General features: G+C 39.9%; 2 protein-coding genes across 4 annotated transcripts in view; one reads left to right on the top strand and one right to left on the bottom strand.

Annotated features, from left to right (window-relative positions):
• vsig8a (V-set and immunoglobulin domain containing 8a) overlaps positions 1–20,091 on the top strand; it is a 91,453-nt gene that overhangs the window by 21,128 nt on the left and 50,234 nt on the right. The window lies entirely within an intron of this gene.
• LOC113025979 (probable flavin-containing monoamine oxidase A) overlaps positions 1–20,091 on the bottom strand; it is a 57,064-nt gene that overhangs the window by 18,151 nt on the left and 18,822 nt on the right. The window contains exons 8-9 of the mRNA XM_026174310.1: positions 16,228–16,328; positions 1,274–1,432 (exon numbers count right to left, since the gene is read on the bottom strand). Coding sequence (XP_026030095.1) covers positions 1,274–1,432; positions 16,228–16,328 — 260 coding nt within the window. The remainder of the gene's footprint in view (positions 1–1,273; positions 1,433–16,227; positions 16,329–20,091) is intronic.

Here is a 20,091-nt window from a genome sequence, read left to right as displayed (position 1 = left end):
AAGAGCATCCAAGTGAACATTTAAACAAATTTAAAACTGCAACAATAGAAAGCCAGCAAAGTGCAAGAGACCTGAAAATGGAAAAGAAATACAGAAAAAAAAACAAAAAACCAAAAACACATAAAATACATAAAATAATAACAAATTCATACTTTGTAACAGCACATACTGTGCGTAATTGCATGCCTGATGCCACGTCTACTCACATATACCACCATAGTTTGGGGATTTTTCTTTCTTTTGTGGGGGATGTGGAGTTTAATTATTTAGCATCCTACACAGAATAAAGCAGCATAGTGATAGTTACTCAAGAGCTTTAGCCAGTCAGGATGACTTAGATGGCAAAAACAACTGTAGAGATGGGGCTGAATATATTTATATTTTTATGTAAAGGGAAACACTGCTACCTGTATGTATGTATGTATGTATGTATGTATGTATGTATGTCTCTATGAATATAGAAGGAAAGCGTGTAGGCTGTGTGCAAAAAGCATGTTGCAAACCTCATACACATGCTTAAAGGCATATAAAGCCTGCATTCGTCCTATACCAAAGCTATTGCTGAAAAGAATTCAAAGGAATTTAAAGGATTAAGACAAGACTTGTACAATTCCAAATAATTTTAAATGCTCTTTGTTAAGAAATAACAGATTGGTTGGCCAATAACATGAACAACCACGCATCTTAAATTTTAGTTAAGTCATTCTCTATTTTTGTGGGTTGTCTTTTACAACTTAAATCTTAAACTTAAACCTGGTAACAGTAATTATAAACACCTGCCCTTTATTTCTAAACACTTAACAAGCAAAAAATACCCACTGTCTATTTTTAGGAATGCTCTTAGTCTTCTTTCTACCATACAGGTAAAAAAAACACTTCTGTCTGTTATTCACTTAAGTTGCAGTTACTGAAAGCTTGCATCAGTACCCCACAATTCTCAGTCTAAAGGCAGTGCTTTATCTGCACTCGGGTGATGAGCAATCTTGAGTGCATTTTTAAAATGCTGCCACTGAACAATATCATTTTGAGAATGCATTCTATGTGGCTTTTTTTCTCTAATGCAAACAAGACTTAACCCTAAATATACCCATGATTGTGGAGCTCTTTAGTTTATATCTACTAGCAATGGACATCCAAGTAAAAGCAAATGATCCTGATGGTGGAGGAGTATGCAAGTTTCTGCTTATTAAAACATGTTGAAAATACTGTCATGTTTAAATGACATGTGCATAGAAAGTTACTTAAAAGCCTCTCTACAGCATTTTTCCATTACCTCTTTTGATTCCCAATGAGAAGCCTGCTGGCCAGCAATGAACCCTACCAGAGCAGCATTACCAAAAGGGCTGGTGGCATCAAAGGTTACACAGAATGGACACTCGGTGGAGGACCCTGCCACTATTTCCCCAGAAAAGCCCTTCTCCCTCCAAAAAGCCTGCGAAGAAATACAAACATTCTTAGCATCATCAATAATGGCAACACTTTAATACTGAAACGAGCTACAAACCATTTGCATACAGTCATTCCTTGATTACACGTTGGGGAAATGTCATTAAATTTTGACTGGATTAATTTGAAGGTTTGGCAAAAAAAAAAACCAACAAACTGCTTTGTCAAGAAAAGTTGTTTAAGCTAAAACAGAGGGGAGCTACCATAGATCTGTCTGAAAACAATAACGAATACCTTCTGTGCTTCATGATTAACCTCCTAAGACCTGAACTCTTCCACGGCATGCATTTTTAATTTCTCTTTGATATTTGGGCTGATTGGGACCTGATAAATATAAAAACAAAGAATTACCTGATTTTTTTTTTTTTACCTAATTTTTGTTTCTGAGAAAAATGAGAGCTACATATGAGGATATTCATTTGAAATTTCGATAGAACAGTAGCAGTATAATGTCCTGGTTAGTGGATATCAGGCCCTTGTAGAGCAAAATTGAGTATTTTGTTCTAAATAACCCAAAAAATGTGATGTCCACATATGTGGACGCCAGGTCCTAGGAGGTAAAAGTGATAATGTCAGGAGGAAAAATAGTCTTTTGTGCTCACATTTCCCTCAATGTCTTCAAATTTGAAGATAAATCAACAGAACCTTGTATTGACAACTTTTAGTTACTCAAAGTTGTCAGTAGGATATTGGAACTTCTTTACACATCCAAATGTGAAATATTAAATTAAAGGAAAACAGTAAAGAAGCACAGTGCACAATGTGGTTAGCACTGTTGCCTCATAGCAAAAAAAGTCCCAAGTCTAAATCCTCCACCTGGCTGGGGCCTTTCTGTGTGGAGTTCCCATGTTCTAGACGTGTTTGCATGAGCTCTCTCCGGGTACTCTGGCTTTCTCCCACAGTCCAAAGACAAACAGTTAGTGGGGTTAGGTTAACTGGTGATTCTAAATTGCCCATTAGTGTGAATGGTTGTCTGTCTCTGTGGTAGCCCTGCAATCCTGCAGGGCTTGCACAATCCACCAGGGCTAGCAGGATTGTGCTAGATAAGGATAAGTGGATGGATGGATAGAGAGAATACCCTTCATGAAATCAGGATGGTTTACTGTAGAGCTGTTCGATATAACGATATATATCGGATGACGATATAAAAACGTCTATCGTTTCATTTTACGCTACCGTTTGTTTCATGGTGTCACAAAATAAACTGTTTACGGCAATATTTTTTTCATCGTTTTGATGGTCACTGTAGTGGCTATATTAATTTCTTAAAGTTCTCTCTTTCTCTTATATTTAATATAACCACACTACGGACGGACAAGCACTTGTTTTTATGCGTTGTCGTTAGCAACAAAACTAAAACCACCGCGTGTTTATGTTCCACATAAACCTTTCACAATAAAGCTCAAGATCCTGTTTAGACTTTTCAAAATAAACTGAATCACGTGAAAGAGCAGATTAATTACAGATGACAATTAAAAAAGAGCCGTCAGGTGCTAAAAAATAAACCTTAGAGTCAAACGCTAGAACAGGCTTTTCCCCGCAGCACGCCGTGTAATAAATACTCACAAAGAAAACGGCGGCCGTTACAACCTATGTCTAAAAATTTATAGTTTCATGCATCAGTAAAACACTCGACTCCAGGTACACGACGCCCAGCTGGAAACACTTCACGCAACTTGAGCTTTACAGAGAATGTTACATTTTTGTGATTTATATCGTTATCGGGACAATAGATGTTTTAATATCGGGATATGAGATTTTGGTCATATCGCACAGCCCTAGTTTACTGAGCACTTACTTTGTACCATACTGATACGCTGTTCACACAACACCTTAGTAATAAGGTTGAGGTCCTGAATACCTGAATACCTGACCTGACCTGAAGTTACCTGACCAACTTCTTTAAAAATTTGTGTATAATTTTTGAACTTTTGGTTATTATCTGGTTTCACTTTAGAATGATGTTAAACCATAGTAGTTGGGACCAACCACCTCTTTCAGCATCTGTGTATTTATTCTACATCTCACAGCTGTTTTTCTTTTGGTTCAGACATCTCAAACACAGACTGTTTGTTCATAGCACATTTTCCAATGTTTCTCTGTCCAGGTTTTGTGTCCCTTTGCCCATGTTGATCTTTTGGGCCAATATCAGGAGTGGCTTTTTTCTTTGCATCTCTACCCCTTTTGAGACTGTTATCGAAACCTAAGCTGAAGCTCCAGACATGCAACTACACTAGGGAACAAAAAGCGGTGCTTCTTTAATCGGCAATTACCATTACTGGCAAAGGCTTTTTATAATGATCAATCAGCCTTAAATTAGGTAACACATCACTGGATGGGCCTCTGTATAGTACATCTATGTAGTTATTTTATAAAGGAAAATCCCTGATTTGTGGTGATTAAATATTAAATTGATTCCTCATTAAATTTCTTTCAAAAACAACAGATCCAAAACCTGTCAGTAATTGTGGGTTTTATTTTGTTTTTTTAAGAAATGTGTGCTCAATATAAATATACAGTCTGTGACAGCTTTGTTTTACTGAACAATATTATAATATTAGTAATATTATAAAGTATAATATGTCGTAGCTAATGCAAATTACATGTTCATGTGTAACTATAATTTTATTTTCATATATTGGAGTGTTGGTAATTTGAATACATTTCATGTATGTGAAGACCATCCTGTGGCAGTAAAATAGCATGAGATGTACAAATGTAATACAAATGCTTCATAAAATTATAATCATTTGGCTCTGTCACACACACTAAGTGTTGCTTTCTGGCAATCTCATAGCCTCATGTAATAATAAGTAACTTTAATGTTCTTACAGCACAGGCTTTTGGAAAGTAGGGACTTTTTTGAACCTGCATCAAATAACACTTAAACTTTTTATTTTAAGAATTTATTCACTTTGTGACATGGGGAATTTTATAAGAAAACATAATATGACCACTGCTACTAGCAGCATTGTATCACAAATTATGGTATTACTAATGCTACTATGTATTCTGCATTTACATTTGTATAAGCATGGGCTGTCACATTTACATCCACATGAATTTAAATGTGTGATGAGTCATCTTTTTATGCTGTTTCTCTCTAACATTGTGATCAGTGTCATTGTATAATGGCAACTGTGATTCTGAAAGCATATTTCTGGATCTTGCTTTGAATTTGTATTCTCTCTTTTAATTATTTCCATTGTATTTTTGCTCAAAATAAATAATGACTTTGCTTAATACATGATTACTGGAGACTTGGTTTCAATTACAGTTTCCTTTTTGGATCTTGATTAGTTATTCACTGCTAAGAACCCCAACAGCCACCCACAAAAAGGCTAAATAGATTTCAACCAAAATGTGCTTACATTGTGATTGAAATTAAGCTTTTATTTTTTATATTTGATATTTTTTATGTTTTATATACTTTATGACAAATTCATCTATTATCTACATAGGGCATATCAACTCTCCCAGGCTAATTCAAATGCTAAACGAGCATCCAATATGCTGTTTAAGTTCACATTATTTCCTATTCTAGAAACAATCCAAAGAGAAAGCAGATTCTGGCAAGACAAATGCACTATATTGCCAAAAGCCTTCACAGATGCACAAAACTGAACTGGAGTAACATCCCTTTTTTAATCCATAGGGTTTAATCTTTGATGTGTGCTGGCCTTTGGAACTATATCAGCTTTAACTCTTCTGAGAAGGATTTTCACAAGGCTTATGAGTAGGGATGGGTACCGGCATCCGGTGCGTTCTGACATAAACGGTAGTAACCAGACCGAAAAGCAGCGCACATTTCTGTGCTTTATTTCGGTGCTTTTTTTTCCTGAGATGTCACACACTTTGGATTCCAGCCAATCATTTTACCTTTGCGAGCGTAGTAGGCAGGCCCAGGTACGTACGTTCTTTTAGAGCAGAAATACAGATTAAAAACGCCCAAGGCGAACCGGTCAAAAGTCTGGCTGTACTTCACAGCAAAAGATGCAAACTCAGCAGCCTGCAACAAGTGCTTTAAGGTGATACTGTGCAAAGGAGGTAACTCCTCGAATCTGATGAAACACCTGGCGACGCATAGTGGTTTTTTTTTTAAAAGCCGAGAAATGCACCGTATTTGATAGCTTGCTGCGAGACCTCACACCAAGCACATCTACTCCAGGTGGGTTGCCTGTTATCGGTCCCGGAGTTTGCAACATCCCCCAAAAACCCGAAGAGGAGAGTCCTGGCCCCTAGCCCTGCCAGTGTAGCAGAAATGATGACGGGTGATGATGGCAGCAGCAGCTGTTCTTCTCTGCGTGAGTAGCTTAATGTTGTCCATGTGTAATTTACGTTGAGTAGGCTAACCACGTTATTACATTAATGCACGTAAGGTGAACTAGCAAACACCTCGTAGTTACATGCGGCTGTCTTCTTGTTTGATGGCAGATACTCCCTTCACCCTGGCCAAAAAAGCTAAAATGACCAAAGAAACAGTGGAAAACAGTTAAACATGAGAGGTTTTTGGATAGTTTTTTTTCCCCCATTGTTTAAACACTGCTTCCAGCCAAGAGTGATACCATAAATCCCCTATAGCTGCAGAAAAGGCTAACATTGTTATCTTTTTACAAAAAAACAGCTGAACATGAGAGGGTTTTGGACAAAGTTTGTGTTCTTCATTCTTTAAGCACCGGTTCAAGCACAGTTTAAGCACCGGCACCGTTCCAAAAGTACCGGTTTGGTACTGGTATCGGATAAAACCTAAATGATACCCATCCCTACTTATGAGTGTGTTTTAGGGAATTTTTGGCCATTCTTACGCATGCACATTTGTGAAGTCAGGTACTGATGTTAGATGAGACAGTCTGTCTCACAGTCTGTGCTCTAATCCCATCCCAGAGGTGTTCTATCAGGTGGAGACCAGGACTCTGTGCAGGCTAGTCAAGTTCCTTTACACCAGGGGTGTCCAACTCCAGGCCTCGAGGGCCGGTGTCCTGCAGAGGGGCCGATGGCGCGATATGGCAGCCTTGCTTCTGTCAGTCTGCCCCAGGGCAGCTGTGGCTAGGGGTCCAACGATACACAAAATTCACGGTTTGGTTTGATACATTGGTGTCACGGTTCGATATTTTTTTGATACAAAAATATTTTCATGCTTTTTTAATTTGTCAGTTATTAAAATTATAAATATATATTTTAACTCAAACGTACAGTTTTTAAATTTAATGTTGCTTAAACAAAGGGATAAAATAATAAATCTATCTGATCGAGAAATCACTCATCTTTGGAAAAGAGAGTTTATTACAGAGAAATGGCTCTTTCCAAAATAAAAGCTATACTATACACTTCTTCTGGGGTATACTCTCAGAATCAGAATCAGAATCAGAATCAGAATGGGTTTATTGCCAGATGTTGAGGTTTACAACATTAGGAATTTGCTGCGGTGCTATACTCTCAGCAGCATATTAAACATATCAGGTCCCCATAAGGAGAATCATGTGCTAACAGCTGTCTAAATGACTCGGGCAAAGTTTGTAGCATGCATGCTTGTTGTTTTTGTCTGCTTCCACTTGTCTTTGCACTAGGATGATGTTGACGTAAATGTGCAGTCATATTCGCTGTGTTCCCACTAGTGCTGTCAGGGTTAATCTGAAATGACATTAACGCCACAACACGGCAAATCTCCGTTAACGAGCTACCGCGGATCGCTAACGCAGTAGTTCCCACCCATGTAATTGAGCATTGCGTGGCACATCCGACATATTGTTTTACTTTTGTCCATGACGCGCTTACCTTCAGGGTCATACGTCACATGAAGACCAAAATAGTTCCAAAGGCCAGATCTGAATGAGGGTGGGGGAGCTGGATCCTTAGCTTCCTGTCTGACAGACGCCAAGTGGTCAGACTGGGCAGCATCACCTCATCCCCCGTCACACTGAACACTGGTGCTCCACAGGGGTGTGTACTGAGCCCTCTCCTATACTCACTCTACACCTACGACTGCACAGCCACTAACAACTCCAACATCATTGTGAAGTTTGCAGACGACACTACAGTGGTGGGTCTTATCACCAACAGTGATGAGACGGCTTACAGGGAGGAGGTCAGCGCCCTGACCCACTGGTGTCAAGACAACCATCTCACCCTCAACGTCGCAAAGACAAAGGAGTTGATAGTGGACTTCCGGAGGTGCAGAGAAGTACACACCCCCATCACCATCAACGGCACTGCTGTGGAGAGAGTGAGCAGCTTCCGGTTCCTTGGTGTACATCTGGCTGAGGATCTTACGTGGTCAGTACACACAAACAAAACAGTGAAGAAGGCGCAGCAGCGCCTCTTCTTTCTCAGGAGACTGAAAAGATTCGGCATGAGCCCCCGCATCCTCAGGACCTTCTATCACTGTGCCATTGAGAGCATCCTCACTGGATGCATCACCACCTGGTATGGCAACAGCACCGCCTACAACTGCAAAGCTCTCCAGCGAGTAGTGCGGTGCTCTGAACGGATAATTGGAGGTGAGCTTCCCTCCCTCCAAGACATCTACAGGAAGCGGTGCCTGAGGAAAGCGGGGAGGATCATCAAGGACTCCAGTCACCCCAGCCATAAACTGTTCAGACTACTTCCATCAAGAAGGAGGTTCTGCAGCATCCGGTCCCGTACCAGCAGACTGAGAGACAGCTTCTTCCACCAGGCCATCAGACTGCTGAACACGTCATAGACACCTCAGCTTCACTACTGGAACTTTAACATTATGCACTCCACACTGTATATAAATGCCACTGTTTTGCACATGTCTCACTCTGTATATTTTATTTTATTTATTTTATATATTTTATTTATTGTTTACTCTATTTAATTTGTAAAATATGTGTACACACACACACACACACACACACACACACACACACACACACACACACACACACACACACACACACGTAGAAAAATATTTAGTATACACATCCAGAAATGCATATACTATTATATATTGTACATATATTTATTAGTTTCAGATGTAGCCATTCTTGTATTTTGCCTGTTTATGTTATTGTATTTTGCACAACTCTGTTGCTTGTGAAGCTCGCACACAAGAATTTCACTCACATGTGCTGTACCAATGTACCTGCACATGTGATGTGACAATAAAAGAGATTTGATTTGATTTGATTTGGAGGTTGTGCTATGTGTTGGAAAATACTAGGTGAATCAGGTGTTTTTGCTGCAATCAGGTTTGATTTCCAAATCCCAGAGTAGCACAGGTGAGTGGAAATTCAGCTGTTTGGTTTTTGTTTTTCCCTATAAAACCTGCAAAAAAATGTTTAATTACTACTCCCAAAAAATAAATAAATAAATAATGCAAACCAGATTTAACCAGAAATTGGCTAAAATAAAGTGCAGAAATGAAATGGAACACTAGAACCACGGATTTAGATGTTCAAAATACTAAAAACAACCATTAAGGTCAACAACAGAGGTATTTTGTAGGGAAAATTAGATAGTTTTGTCGCTCACCAAGTTGTTAAAGAGCATTTTCACGTTGACATTAGAGCAGGATGAAAGTAGTTGCACATACACATGTAAGACCACACAACGGTAGTGTTAAAACATCTGATAAAGCAAATGGGTGCACCTACACCACGGGAATGTTGTTTTTTGTACTTTTATACATGAATAGTCAGAGGCAGCTGGCAGCCAAATTAGGCACAAGGCATCCTTTGGTGTCTATGTCTTGACCCACCAGCCGTGATAATACTGTGCACAAAGAAATAATGGTGCTCTTTTCAAGAGCTACAAACAATGAACTTTGTTTCTCGTGATGATTTGTTTCCCTTCCATTCACGTATACTCTTATTTTCTTCAGCCTGTCAGGGAAATGTATATGCTTTACATCTATTATATTTAACCTTTTTAAACATGTATATCTCAGACATATGACTCATGGCTCCTGGGCTACAACTCATGATCGTAATTGATAAAAGTAAGGTCTCCATACATCTGAGACTATAGAATTTCTGCAGATGCACAGGAGCAGAGTAAAAATGACACCATATTGTCTATCAGTGAGCAGTTTTTCCATGTGTTTATTGGAATCTTAGTGCATCTTGCCAAGACACTGATCAAATAAATGTTTGCATGAGCACAAATTGTTTTATGTTCTGTACAGCTGACAATTTCAGTTACTTAACAAGGCACAGAAGCATTTTGTTAATTAACTGTGGTGTTGTAGTGGAAGTGCAAAATGGATTAGATTACACAAATCAAATTTCATGTGCTCGAAGCTTTTTGTACAGATTGTTGTCAGATTGATGTATAAATGTGTCAAGTTAGTTATTTGCTGTCTGATAAAGACTTCTGCTTACCAAATAAATATTTTTAAACTTTTTCTACACCGGAAACTGCAATTTGTTTTGTTATTGATATACAAGTTTTGTCTGCAATTAAAATCAGCTGTTAATTTCCCCACATGTCACTGTAACATATGATATTTTCTTAATCAAGCAAAGTGCAGACTTATAAAGAACCCCCTTGTGGATTCTAACATTTATTTTAAATTTATAATTAATTAAGACTAAGCAACGCTTTTTTGAAACAAGGCAGGGAAACTTCTGGCTTATCAAGCCAGTGCCGAAGGAACCTCCAAGCTAATCCCAAAGGTCAAGTCTGCTGCTGGTGACATAATATCGGACCCAGAGGGAATTAATGAAGTATTTGTAAGTTTCTATTCCAATCTGTACACTTCAAGCTCTCCCCCTCTATCAGAAGAAACTCTCCAAAATATACATTTTCCAAGAATAGATAGAGATCTGACGAAGGGATTAGGGGGACCTATTACTGTAGTAGAGGTACAAGAAGCCATTAAATCCTTAAACACAGGTAAATCGCCGGGCCCTGACAGTTACTCTGCAGAATACTATAAAGTCAATTCTGATCTTATGGCACCGTTGTTGAAAGATATGTATAATGAAGCCTTTTCAAAATGTCAATTACCCAAGACTTTGTCCGAAGCTACTATTTGTTTAATCTTGAAAAAGGACAAGGATCCTCTGTTGTGCAGCAGTTACAGACCAATTTCTCTTTTAAATATTGATTTTAAAATACTATCTAAAATCCTCGCACTTAGGCTACAACGTGTTCTGTAACAAATTATCGCCTCTGACCAGACGGGATTTATGGCCGGCAGGCACTCATATGACAATTCAAGACGCCTCTTGAATATTATCCATACATCGTGCAACTCGATTCCAGAGGTTGTGGTATCTCTTGACGCGGAGAAAGCTTTCGACCGCGTCGAGTGGAGCTATGAGGTGATGGATAGGTTTGGCTTAGGGGCTGACTTTATTCTCTGGGTTAAGCTACTATATTCCTCGCCATCCACCTGTATTCGTACTAACAACAACTTGTCTTTGCCTTTTCCACTTGAGAGGGGCACTAGGCAAGGGTGCCCTCTCTCACCCCTCCTATTCGCCATTGCTATCGAGCCTCTTGCAATATGGCTGCGTTTAGAGGATAGATTTAAAGGCATTACAAGGTGTGGTGTGACTCACAAACTCTCCCTTTATGCAGATGACTTGCTCCTGTACATTTCTGACCCTCTAAACTCATTCCCGGTGCTTTTTGACATACTGGACCAATATGGTACACTGTCAGGATATAAGGTCAATTATCAAAAAAGCGAGTTGCAACCCCTCAATTCCCTGGCCAGAGCTCTTCCCCACTCAATAGTGCCTTTTAAGTGGACAGAAACCGGATTTAGATATTTGGGGTTTTTCATTTCCTCTTCTATACATAAAATGATGAGGGAGAATTTTCTATCCCTACTAGAAAATGTTGGGAAAGATTGTGACCACTGGACTTCTCTACCATTGTCAGTGGCAGGGAGAGTTAACCTGATAAAGATGAGTGTCCTCCCAAAATTCTTGTATCTTTTTCAACATGTTCCGATTCTTCTTACCAAGGCATTTTTTGACAAGTTAGAAAAGATTCTGTCACATTTCATACAGTGGGGCAAAAAAGTATTTAGTCAGCCACCGATTGTGCACAATTTAATAATTTGCACCAGAGGTACACTTCAACTGTGAGAGACAGAATGTGGAAAAAAAAATCCATGAATTCACATGGTAGGATTTGTAAAGAATTTATTCGTAAATCAGGGTGGAAAATAAGTATTTGGTCACCTCAAACAAGGAAAATCTCTGGCTCTCACAGACCTGTAACGTCTTCTGTAAGAAGCTTTTCTGTCCCCCACTCGTTACCTGTATGAATGGCACCTGTTTGAACTCATCATCTGTATAAAAGACACCTGTCCACAGCCTCAAACAGTCAGACTCCAAACTCCGCCATGGCCAAGACCAAAGAGCTTTCGAAGGACACCAGGAAAAGTATTGTAGACCTGCACCAGACTGGGAAGAGTGAATCTACAATAGGCAAGCAGCTTGGTGTGAAAAAATCAACTGTGGGAGCAATCATCAGAAAATGGAAGACATACAAGACCACTGATAATCTCCCTCGATCTGGGGCTCCACGCAAGATCTCATCCCGTGGGGTCAAAATGATCATGAGAACGGTGAGCAAAGATCCCAGAACCACACGGGGGGACCTGGTGAATGACCTGCAGAGAGCTGGGACCAAAGTAACAAAGGTCACCATCAGTAACACACTACAACGGCAGGGAATCAAATCCCGCAGTGCCAGACGTGTTCCGCTGCTGAAGCCAGTGCATGTCCAGGCCCGTCTGAAGTTTGCCAGAGAGCACATGGATGATACAGCAGAGGATTGGGAGAATGTCATGTGGTCAGATGAAACCAAACTAGAACTTTTTGGTATAAACTCAACTCGTTGTGTTTGGAAGAAGAAGAATACTGAGTTGCATCCCAAGAACACCATACCTACTGTGAAGCATGGGGGTGGAAACATCATGCTATGGGGCTGTTTTTCTGCCAGGGGGACAGGACGACTGATCCGTGTTAAGGACAGAATGAATGGGGCCATGTATCGTGAGATTTTGAGCCAAAACCTCCTTCTATCAGTGAGAACTTTGAAGATGAAACGAGGCTGGGTCTTCCAACATGACAATGATCCAAAACACACCACCCGGGCAACAAAGGAGTGGCTCCGTAAGAAGCATTTGAAAGTCCTGGAGTGGCCTAGCCAGTCTCCAGACCTCAATCCCATAGAAAATCTGTGGCGGGAGTTGAAAGTCCGTGTTGCTCGGCGACAGCCCCAAAACATCACTGCTCTAGAGAAGATCTGCATGGAGGAATGGGCCTGAATACCAGCTACTGTGTGTGCAAACCTGGTAAAGACCTATAGTAAACGTTTGACCTCTGTTATTGCCAACAAAGGTTATGTTACAAAGTATTGAGTTGTAATTTTGTTATTGACCAAATACTTATTTTCCACCCTGATTTACGAATAAATTCTTTACAAATCCTACCATGTGGATTCATGGATTTTTTTTTTCACATTCTGTCTCTCACAGTTGAAGTGTACCTCTGGTGCAAATTACTGACCTCTGTCATCATTTTAGGTGGGGGAACTTGCACAATCGGTGGCTGACTAAATACTTTTTTGCCCCACTGTATGAGGAGGGAAACAAGCTAGAATTCGCAAGTCTATTCTTCAGTCCTCTAAAAGTGACGGTGGTCTTGGTCTGCCCAATTTTAGACACTACTATTAGGCAGCTAACATACAAAAACTTTTACATTGGGTTCATAACGACCCCCCTGCAACAGTCTGGGTACAAATGGAAACTGCATCTAGCTGTTACTCATTATCATCAATACTCAGCTCACCACTCCCTTTTTCTCCAACCTTTATTGGAGATAATCCAAATGCTTTGAAATTGATTCACTCGTCCTCAATTTGTGCTCGCCATGCTTTGATTCAGTGCAAGGTGGTCTATAAAGTACACTATACAAACGCAAAATTATCTAAAATCTATCCAACCATCAGTGATGCCTGTAGCAGATGCGGACTATCGCCTGCCAACCATGTCCACATGTTTTGGTCTTGTTCGAAATGGAGTGCATTTTGGAGGAATATATTCGACACACTTAGCCAAGCATATGGCCAGACTGTCCTTCCTAACCCACTCTCCACAATTTTTGGCATTCCTCCTGACTTGAACTTATCTGGTCCCCTCAAACAGGCCCTAGCCTTTACCACTTTACTGGCCTGGAGGCTTATTCTGTTGAAGTGGAAGCTTCCCCACCCCCCAACTCATGATCATTGGGTGAGAGATGTACTCTTTAACTTAAAGTTGGAAAAACTTAGATTCTCTCTAAAAGGTTCTATTAGGGAATTTAACAAAATCTGGAAATCATTTCTCTTGCTGGTGGACACCATTACTTTACTTCCTGAGTCTGAAGTGAACTGAGCGAAGCTACATTATAATGGTTTTTTTTGTTTTTTTTGTTTTGTCTTTTTTAAATCTTACTTATACCTTATCTATTTCTTTTTCCTTTTGCTTTGTTTGGTACTTTCTCTGCTTTTGTTTTCTCTTTTTTTGCTTTGCTTGATTTTGTTTGTTTGTTTGGTTGCCGGGGGGGGGGGGGGTTATGCTTGTTATGTGTATGGGTCCTGAGATGTTGTTTTTGTTTTTTTTTTGTGTGTGGGCAGAGACTGGTTCTCTGCGGTGTTTTGTCTAGTGTGGACCTGGTAGGGGGAGAATTCGGGTTGGGGGGTTGGAGGGTATAATGGACATACCACTGTTCTGAAATCAAGATTGACTTAGCTGTTGCTAACTTTGTACGTCATTGTTGAAATCAATAAAACAAAGTTGTAACAATATTTTTCCTTCCCACGATAGGCCGACGGGCAGGGCAGAGATAGATCTTGGTAGCCCGACTGGAAAAATCACTAGGCCCGGGACGTCGGGCTAGCAATTTTGTGAGCCCTGTATCTGATTGAGGAATCACTCATCTTTGGAAAAGAGAGTTTATTACAGAGAAATGGCTCTTTCCAAAATAAAAGATATACTATACGCTTCTTCTGGGCTATATTCTCAGCAGCATATTAAACATATCAGGTCCCCATAAGGAGAATCATGTGCTAACGGCTGTCTAAATAACTCGGGTAAAGTTTGTAGCATGCGTGCTTGTTGTTTGTCGGCGTAAATGTGCAGTCATATTCGTTGTGTTCCCACTAGTGCTGTCACCGTAAATCTCGTTGAAATGACATTAACGCCACAACACGGCAAATCTCCGTTAATGAGCTACCGCGGATCGCCCCGTGCATGGGGCTGGACGGCCAACACGTTAACGAGCTAACTGCGCTAACACACTAGCTCCCACCCATGTAATTGAGCATTGCGTGGCACATCCAACATACTGTTTTACTTTAGTCCATGACTCGCTTACCTTCAGGGTCATACGTCACATGAAAACCAAAATAATTTCAAACGCCAGATCTGAATGAGGGTGGGGGAGGTTCAATTTGCCATGTTGCAAGGAGAGCTTAACTTCTGTCTCGCTAGCTTGCCCTGCGCTCAGTGAATCTGCGTTCGACTACTCCGCCTAGGCTGCACTGTCGAGCGCAGATCCACTGAGCGCTCAACACAGACAGCATCGTCAGAAGGAAAGTTGATAAAATAAATTACAAATTTTGTATTGTTCGATACATATGCGTACCGAACCGAAAGCACTGTATCGAACGGATCAATATCGATACGAGTATCGTTGCACCCCTAATAAGTGTGTGTGTGTGTATATATATATATATATATATATATATATATATATATATATATATATATATATATATATATATATATATATATTGTGGTGGACCACTAGAGGACTCCACTCACACCCGGTGTATAGGAAGTGTGTTCCTGTGTTTTGTGGCGCGATATGCGCAGTTGATGTTGGAGACGAATAAAGAAGGAGTGAGAACTGAGAGCTCTGTGTCGTTGATGCTTACCTCCACATTGGTGACCCCTGACTCAAGCATGCAACGGGCCGTAGATAACGCAGACTCCGCTATGGATGCATCAGCGGCCGCCGGACCTCCGCCTCCTGTTGCAGCTACGTTCGCTGTGGCGCTGAAACTGCCGGACTTTTGGCTCCATGACCCCCCGTCATGGTTTGTACACGTGGAGGCTCAGTTCGGCTAACTACGCTAACACACTAGCTCCCACCCATGTAATTGAGCATTGCATGGCACATCCAACATACTGTTTTACTTTAGTCCATGACGCGCTTACCTTCGGGGTCATAGGTCACATGAAAACCAAAATAATTCCAAAGGCCAGATCTGAATGAGGGTGGGGGAGGTTCAATTTGCCATGTTGCAAGGAGAGCTTAACTTCTGTCTCACTAGCTTGCCCTGCGCTCTTCCTTCTGACTATGCTGTCTGTGTTGAGCACTCAGTGGATCTGCACTCGACAGTGCAGCCTAGGCGGAGTAGTCGAACGCAGATTCACTGAGCGCTCAACACAGACAGCATAGAAGGAAAGTTGATAAAATAAATTACAAATTTTGTATTGTTCGATACATATGCGTACCGAACTGAAAGCACTGTATCGAACGGTTCAATATCGATACAAATATCGTTGCACCCCTAATATATAGTCACATAAAACCTTTTTAATCTACAACCAACTTCATTATCGACCATAGCCAATCAGTCTTAAATGTGGTAACTACCAAATTAATTGGAGTGAATTATATGTAACTTTGGCCCAACAGATTTGAAGGGAAAAGAGTTATCATTTAAAACAAATGCTTCTTGATTAGATCATCATAACCTTAATCATATAAACATTGCTTCTGTGTGTTCTTGTTTTTTTTTTCTACTTACCATTTTGTAGGTAATAATGAATTTTATCATATGACCCACAGGCATGTTCTGAGTAAGGAATTCTCTCTGGCTGGGCAGGGCTGGTTGGTAGTTGATCTTTGCTGGTGGGAAAACAAAGGTAAACCATGAATCTTAATCTGGACTAGTACTTAAATAAACAGAGTGGTTTTCATATCTATTTTAGCACTTAAAGTATTTTTATTTCAAGCCTTATTCACTCACACATTCATAGAGTTGCTTTTTTTCTATGTCCTAACTTGATATTCACACACTCACACTGCATCATTTTGCCATGCAGGCTAGAGGAGCTGGGGATTGAACCACCAACCTTCTGATTGGTAGACAGCCTGTTCTACCTCCTTACTGACAGATGCCCCAAAAACTGCCCTCTAGTGCATCACCTTCACTAATCTTACTTCATGCGCTTTACTATAAACCATACTATAACACATAGGACTAGTCTACTTTTTTTATTTTTTTTATTTTGAAACACAGAGTAAAGGAACTAAAGTTAAGACAGAACTCAGGAGCTAATCCTTCTATTGATCAGGCTTTATCTTTAATCACTGACTAGCATTAATGACCTTCTAAATAAATTGCCATGACCTACTGCAACTCTCTCTGCTGCTTGGCTTCAGAGTACTAATCACAGTGCTTACATCTGTTAAAGCTCAATCTCACTGATGTGAAGGCAGTCAAGTAACTTCATCAGTACTGTTAGAGTTAGCGTATGTCACGCATAAAGAGAAGGCAAGCTGTTTCTGTGCTTGTCCTGGCAAGTGTACCAACATCTGGCTAGAAGCCAGGCTTTTAACGAATGAACCACTGGAAGATGTGAAACATCATTTTGAAACCGTCAAGGGCCTGTCAGCAACCTCAAAATAATGCCCTCAATGCAGAACAAAATTTATGATCTTGAAGCAGTATAATTGAAAAACAGTGACATGATAAGTGGCTCAAAACTAATTTGACATGGGCACCTAGACATTCAATTGACGGCACTGTACACATGACATAAGACCTGTCAAGTGGTATCTATCCATAATACTATTTTTGACACCATGCATTGCTAAGTTGATGGCAAGGGATGTCTTTTACCACATTTCTGTCAGACAGCTGTTGAATTGCAGATAAGTAAATACATGCACTGGCATCTCACGCTTTTGAACACAAAAGTGCAGTGAAATCATCCGCTCATAAATATGCTAATCTGTTGTGACACTTTTGTGGAACTTTGCTACCGCAACTCAAAATCACAGTCAAATCAAGGCGACATAGGTAAAAGTATAAAACAGGAACAATGCAATGGCAATTTATGCACTTACATAAACATGAGCGAGTGCGAGCAAATTTTCCTATTTGAGACAGCCATCAGCTGTTTGCAGCAGAAAGAAAAATAACACTGTTGTCTTATCTTTTTAAGGTATCCGATAATTTCTGTTCTTTTTACTGTTGAGGTCCCCTTGTTTTTGGCATCTTCTGAAAAGGTGGGTTAAATCATAAAGCTTTGAGAGCACAGATTTCAGTATATACACAGGATAAATACTGATGATTTTCCCTGTCTGATATAAAAGTGGAAAAGCCACTTTGACAATAACAAAATATCCTTCACTCTAGAGCATTTAATTACTAAATAAATGGGTTTACTTAAGGCAATGATAGTCTCTTGGTTCCTCACTGGGTCCAACACTCAAGGGCTGACAGTATTTTTAGTTTTGATCGGATAGTCATTGTCCTCACATTATCATTTCTATTTGACTGCATGGACCTTTTAAAATTTGACATGTGTTACATCTATTCAGTGATTTTTTGCATTACACTGTCATCTATGCAAAACAGTGGCAAGTTCAAGAGCATCTCATAGCGTCCAAGCTATCTGCACAAATTTTTGTTCCTGACCCTTAATACTCTGACATCTGAGGATACTGCTTCCCCTCTGAGTGGTTTCCTTTCAATTTTTCATCGTCATTCTGTCTGTCTTCATTTCATGTCCTTCCTTTTAAAAAAATTCTGGCATTTGATCCTCTCTGACTTAATTTTTGTGAATGCACTCCTGGACAACAGTAACCACACTTTCTCAATTTCTTCGGGATGTGACCTGCAAGTCACATCTGCGGTTGCCTTCGGCAACTAAGGCCTCAAAATTTCCATTACTTTTTCATTCTGAATTTTTAGCACAGCATACGGTACTGGCACTATCAGTGTCTTTGACTGTTAGAAGGATGAGGAAAGTGAAACTTGAAAAGCCACTCAAATCAAGACATAACATCAAAGGGGTGATGATTCAGAGATGCAGCTTCTGAATGGCAATTTATGAGGAGTGGTGCAAAAAAAAATCTTTTAAAAAGTATGAAAACTTCCGGCTGTCTTTTTGTAAGCTGTAAAAGATAATCATTTCCATCCTCACAAAAACAACAGAGCAGTCCACAGCGTAAGCCTCAGCAACCTGCTGTGGAGAAAAGGGAAAAAAAAATAGTGACACACACACCTTCTTGCCAGGTAACTGGCTAAGATAATTGCATCTGAAAATAGAAAAATAAATTAATGTGTCAGCTGTTTGATTGAAACATCCATCCATCCATCCATTCGCTTCCGCTTATCCTTTTTCAGGGTCGCGGGGGGTGCTGGAGCCTATCCCAGCTGTCATAGGGCGAGAGGCGGGGTACACCCTGGACAGGTCGCCAGTCTGTCGCAGGGCCAACATACAGGGACAGTTTGATTGAAACAAAGGAGGAAAAAATCACAGTTCTGGCCATAATCCTGGGGAGGTATCCATACCCAGAGCTAATTTAAAAGATACAGGTAATAATGACAAATGAATACCAAAGAAATAGCAGTCGCTACTTACTATCATAAATCTGTAAGGCCATTAGAGATGGGCAGCACTCTTCATCAACCACTTAAACAAAATGTTAAAGATGGAGGTCTGTATCTATGGCCATGTTACAGCACAGACCCTTTATTGAATTACCTATGCATCCCCTTGACACTTATTGAAATTGAAGGCGCAGTAGTCGACATATACACCCTCCCCCATCCATACCTACACCACTGTTCGAGGTTTGCTGTTGGTCTAAGCAAAAGTGGACTTGAGGACAATGACCTCTGAGTCCAAAGCAATTTGTTTACTAATTAATTTAACTATGCTTTGATATTGAATGACTTTTAATTGCTTCTGAATACCTGACTGTAATCTTGACTACTAATTTTAGTGCCAGGAAACCATGCCTTACAGTTTTCTGAATAGAAATGAGAATCTAATTAAGACATACTTTTATGCAGTAATCTCTTATCTGGGCAACAACTTCTTGATATTTCGTATTACTGTTTGACTGCACAACTATTACTACAGGGCTGTTCAGGGCAACTACAGTATTGTGTTGTTTGCTGATGTTATCCCATCATACCTTTAAAATGCATACTATGCAGTGCCCATACAGACAAGTTTTATCTATTATTTATTGTAGCACTGAATATTTTACCACCACAATAAAGGCATGGCAGCTGAAAATGCTCAGAAATGAAGAATGGCATGTTTGAGATGAGGAGATATCATTTTAAAAAAAAAACCAAACCTATTTGATTATACTGTATCGGTTAAATACAATCAAGCTACACTGACTGCACACACAGTGCATTAAAGCCTCAGTGACCATTTCTATTTGTTTGGATGCAAAGGACTAACCACAGCTTTTTAATGATCAGGTTTAACCCCCAAAAATGTAGTTTGTTAAATGGTCACTTCAGACCCTTTTTTTTTTTTTTATATCATCATTTTTATCTTTCAAAAACTAACATCCCTACTGACCTAAAAAAAAAAACAACAACAAAAAAAAAAAACAGTAACAATCAATCTCCAATGAC

This window comes from Astatotilapia calliptera, chromosome 7, assembly GCF_900246225.1.
Source record: "Astatotilapia calliptera chromosome 7, fAstCal1.2, whole genome shotgun sequence".
NCBI lineage: Eukaryota > Metazoa > Chordata > Actinopteri > Cichliformes > Cichlidae > Astatotilapia > Astatotilapia calliptera.
Note: the sequence above shows the minus strand (reverse complement) of the source record. Positions and strands in the feature narration are given on the sequence as shown.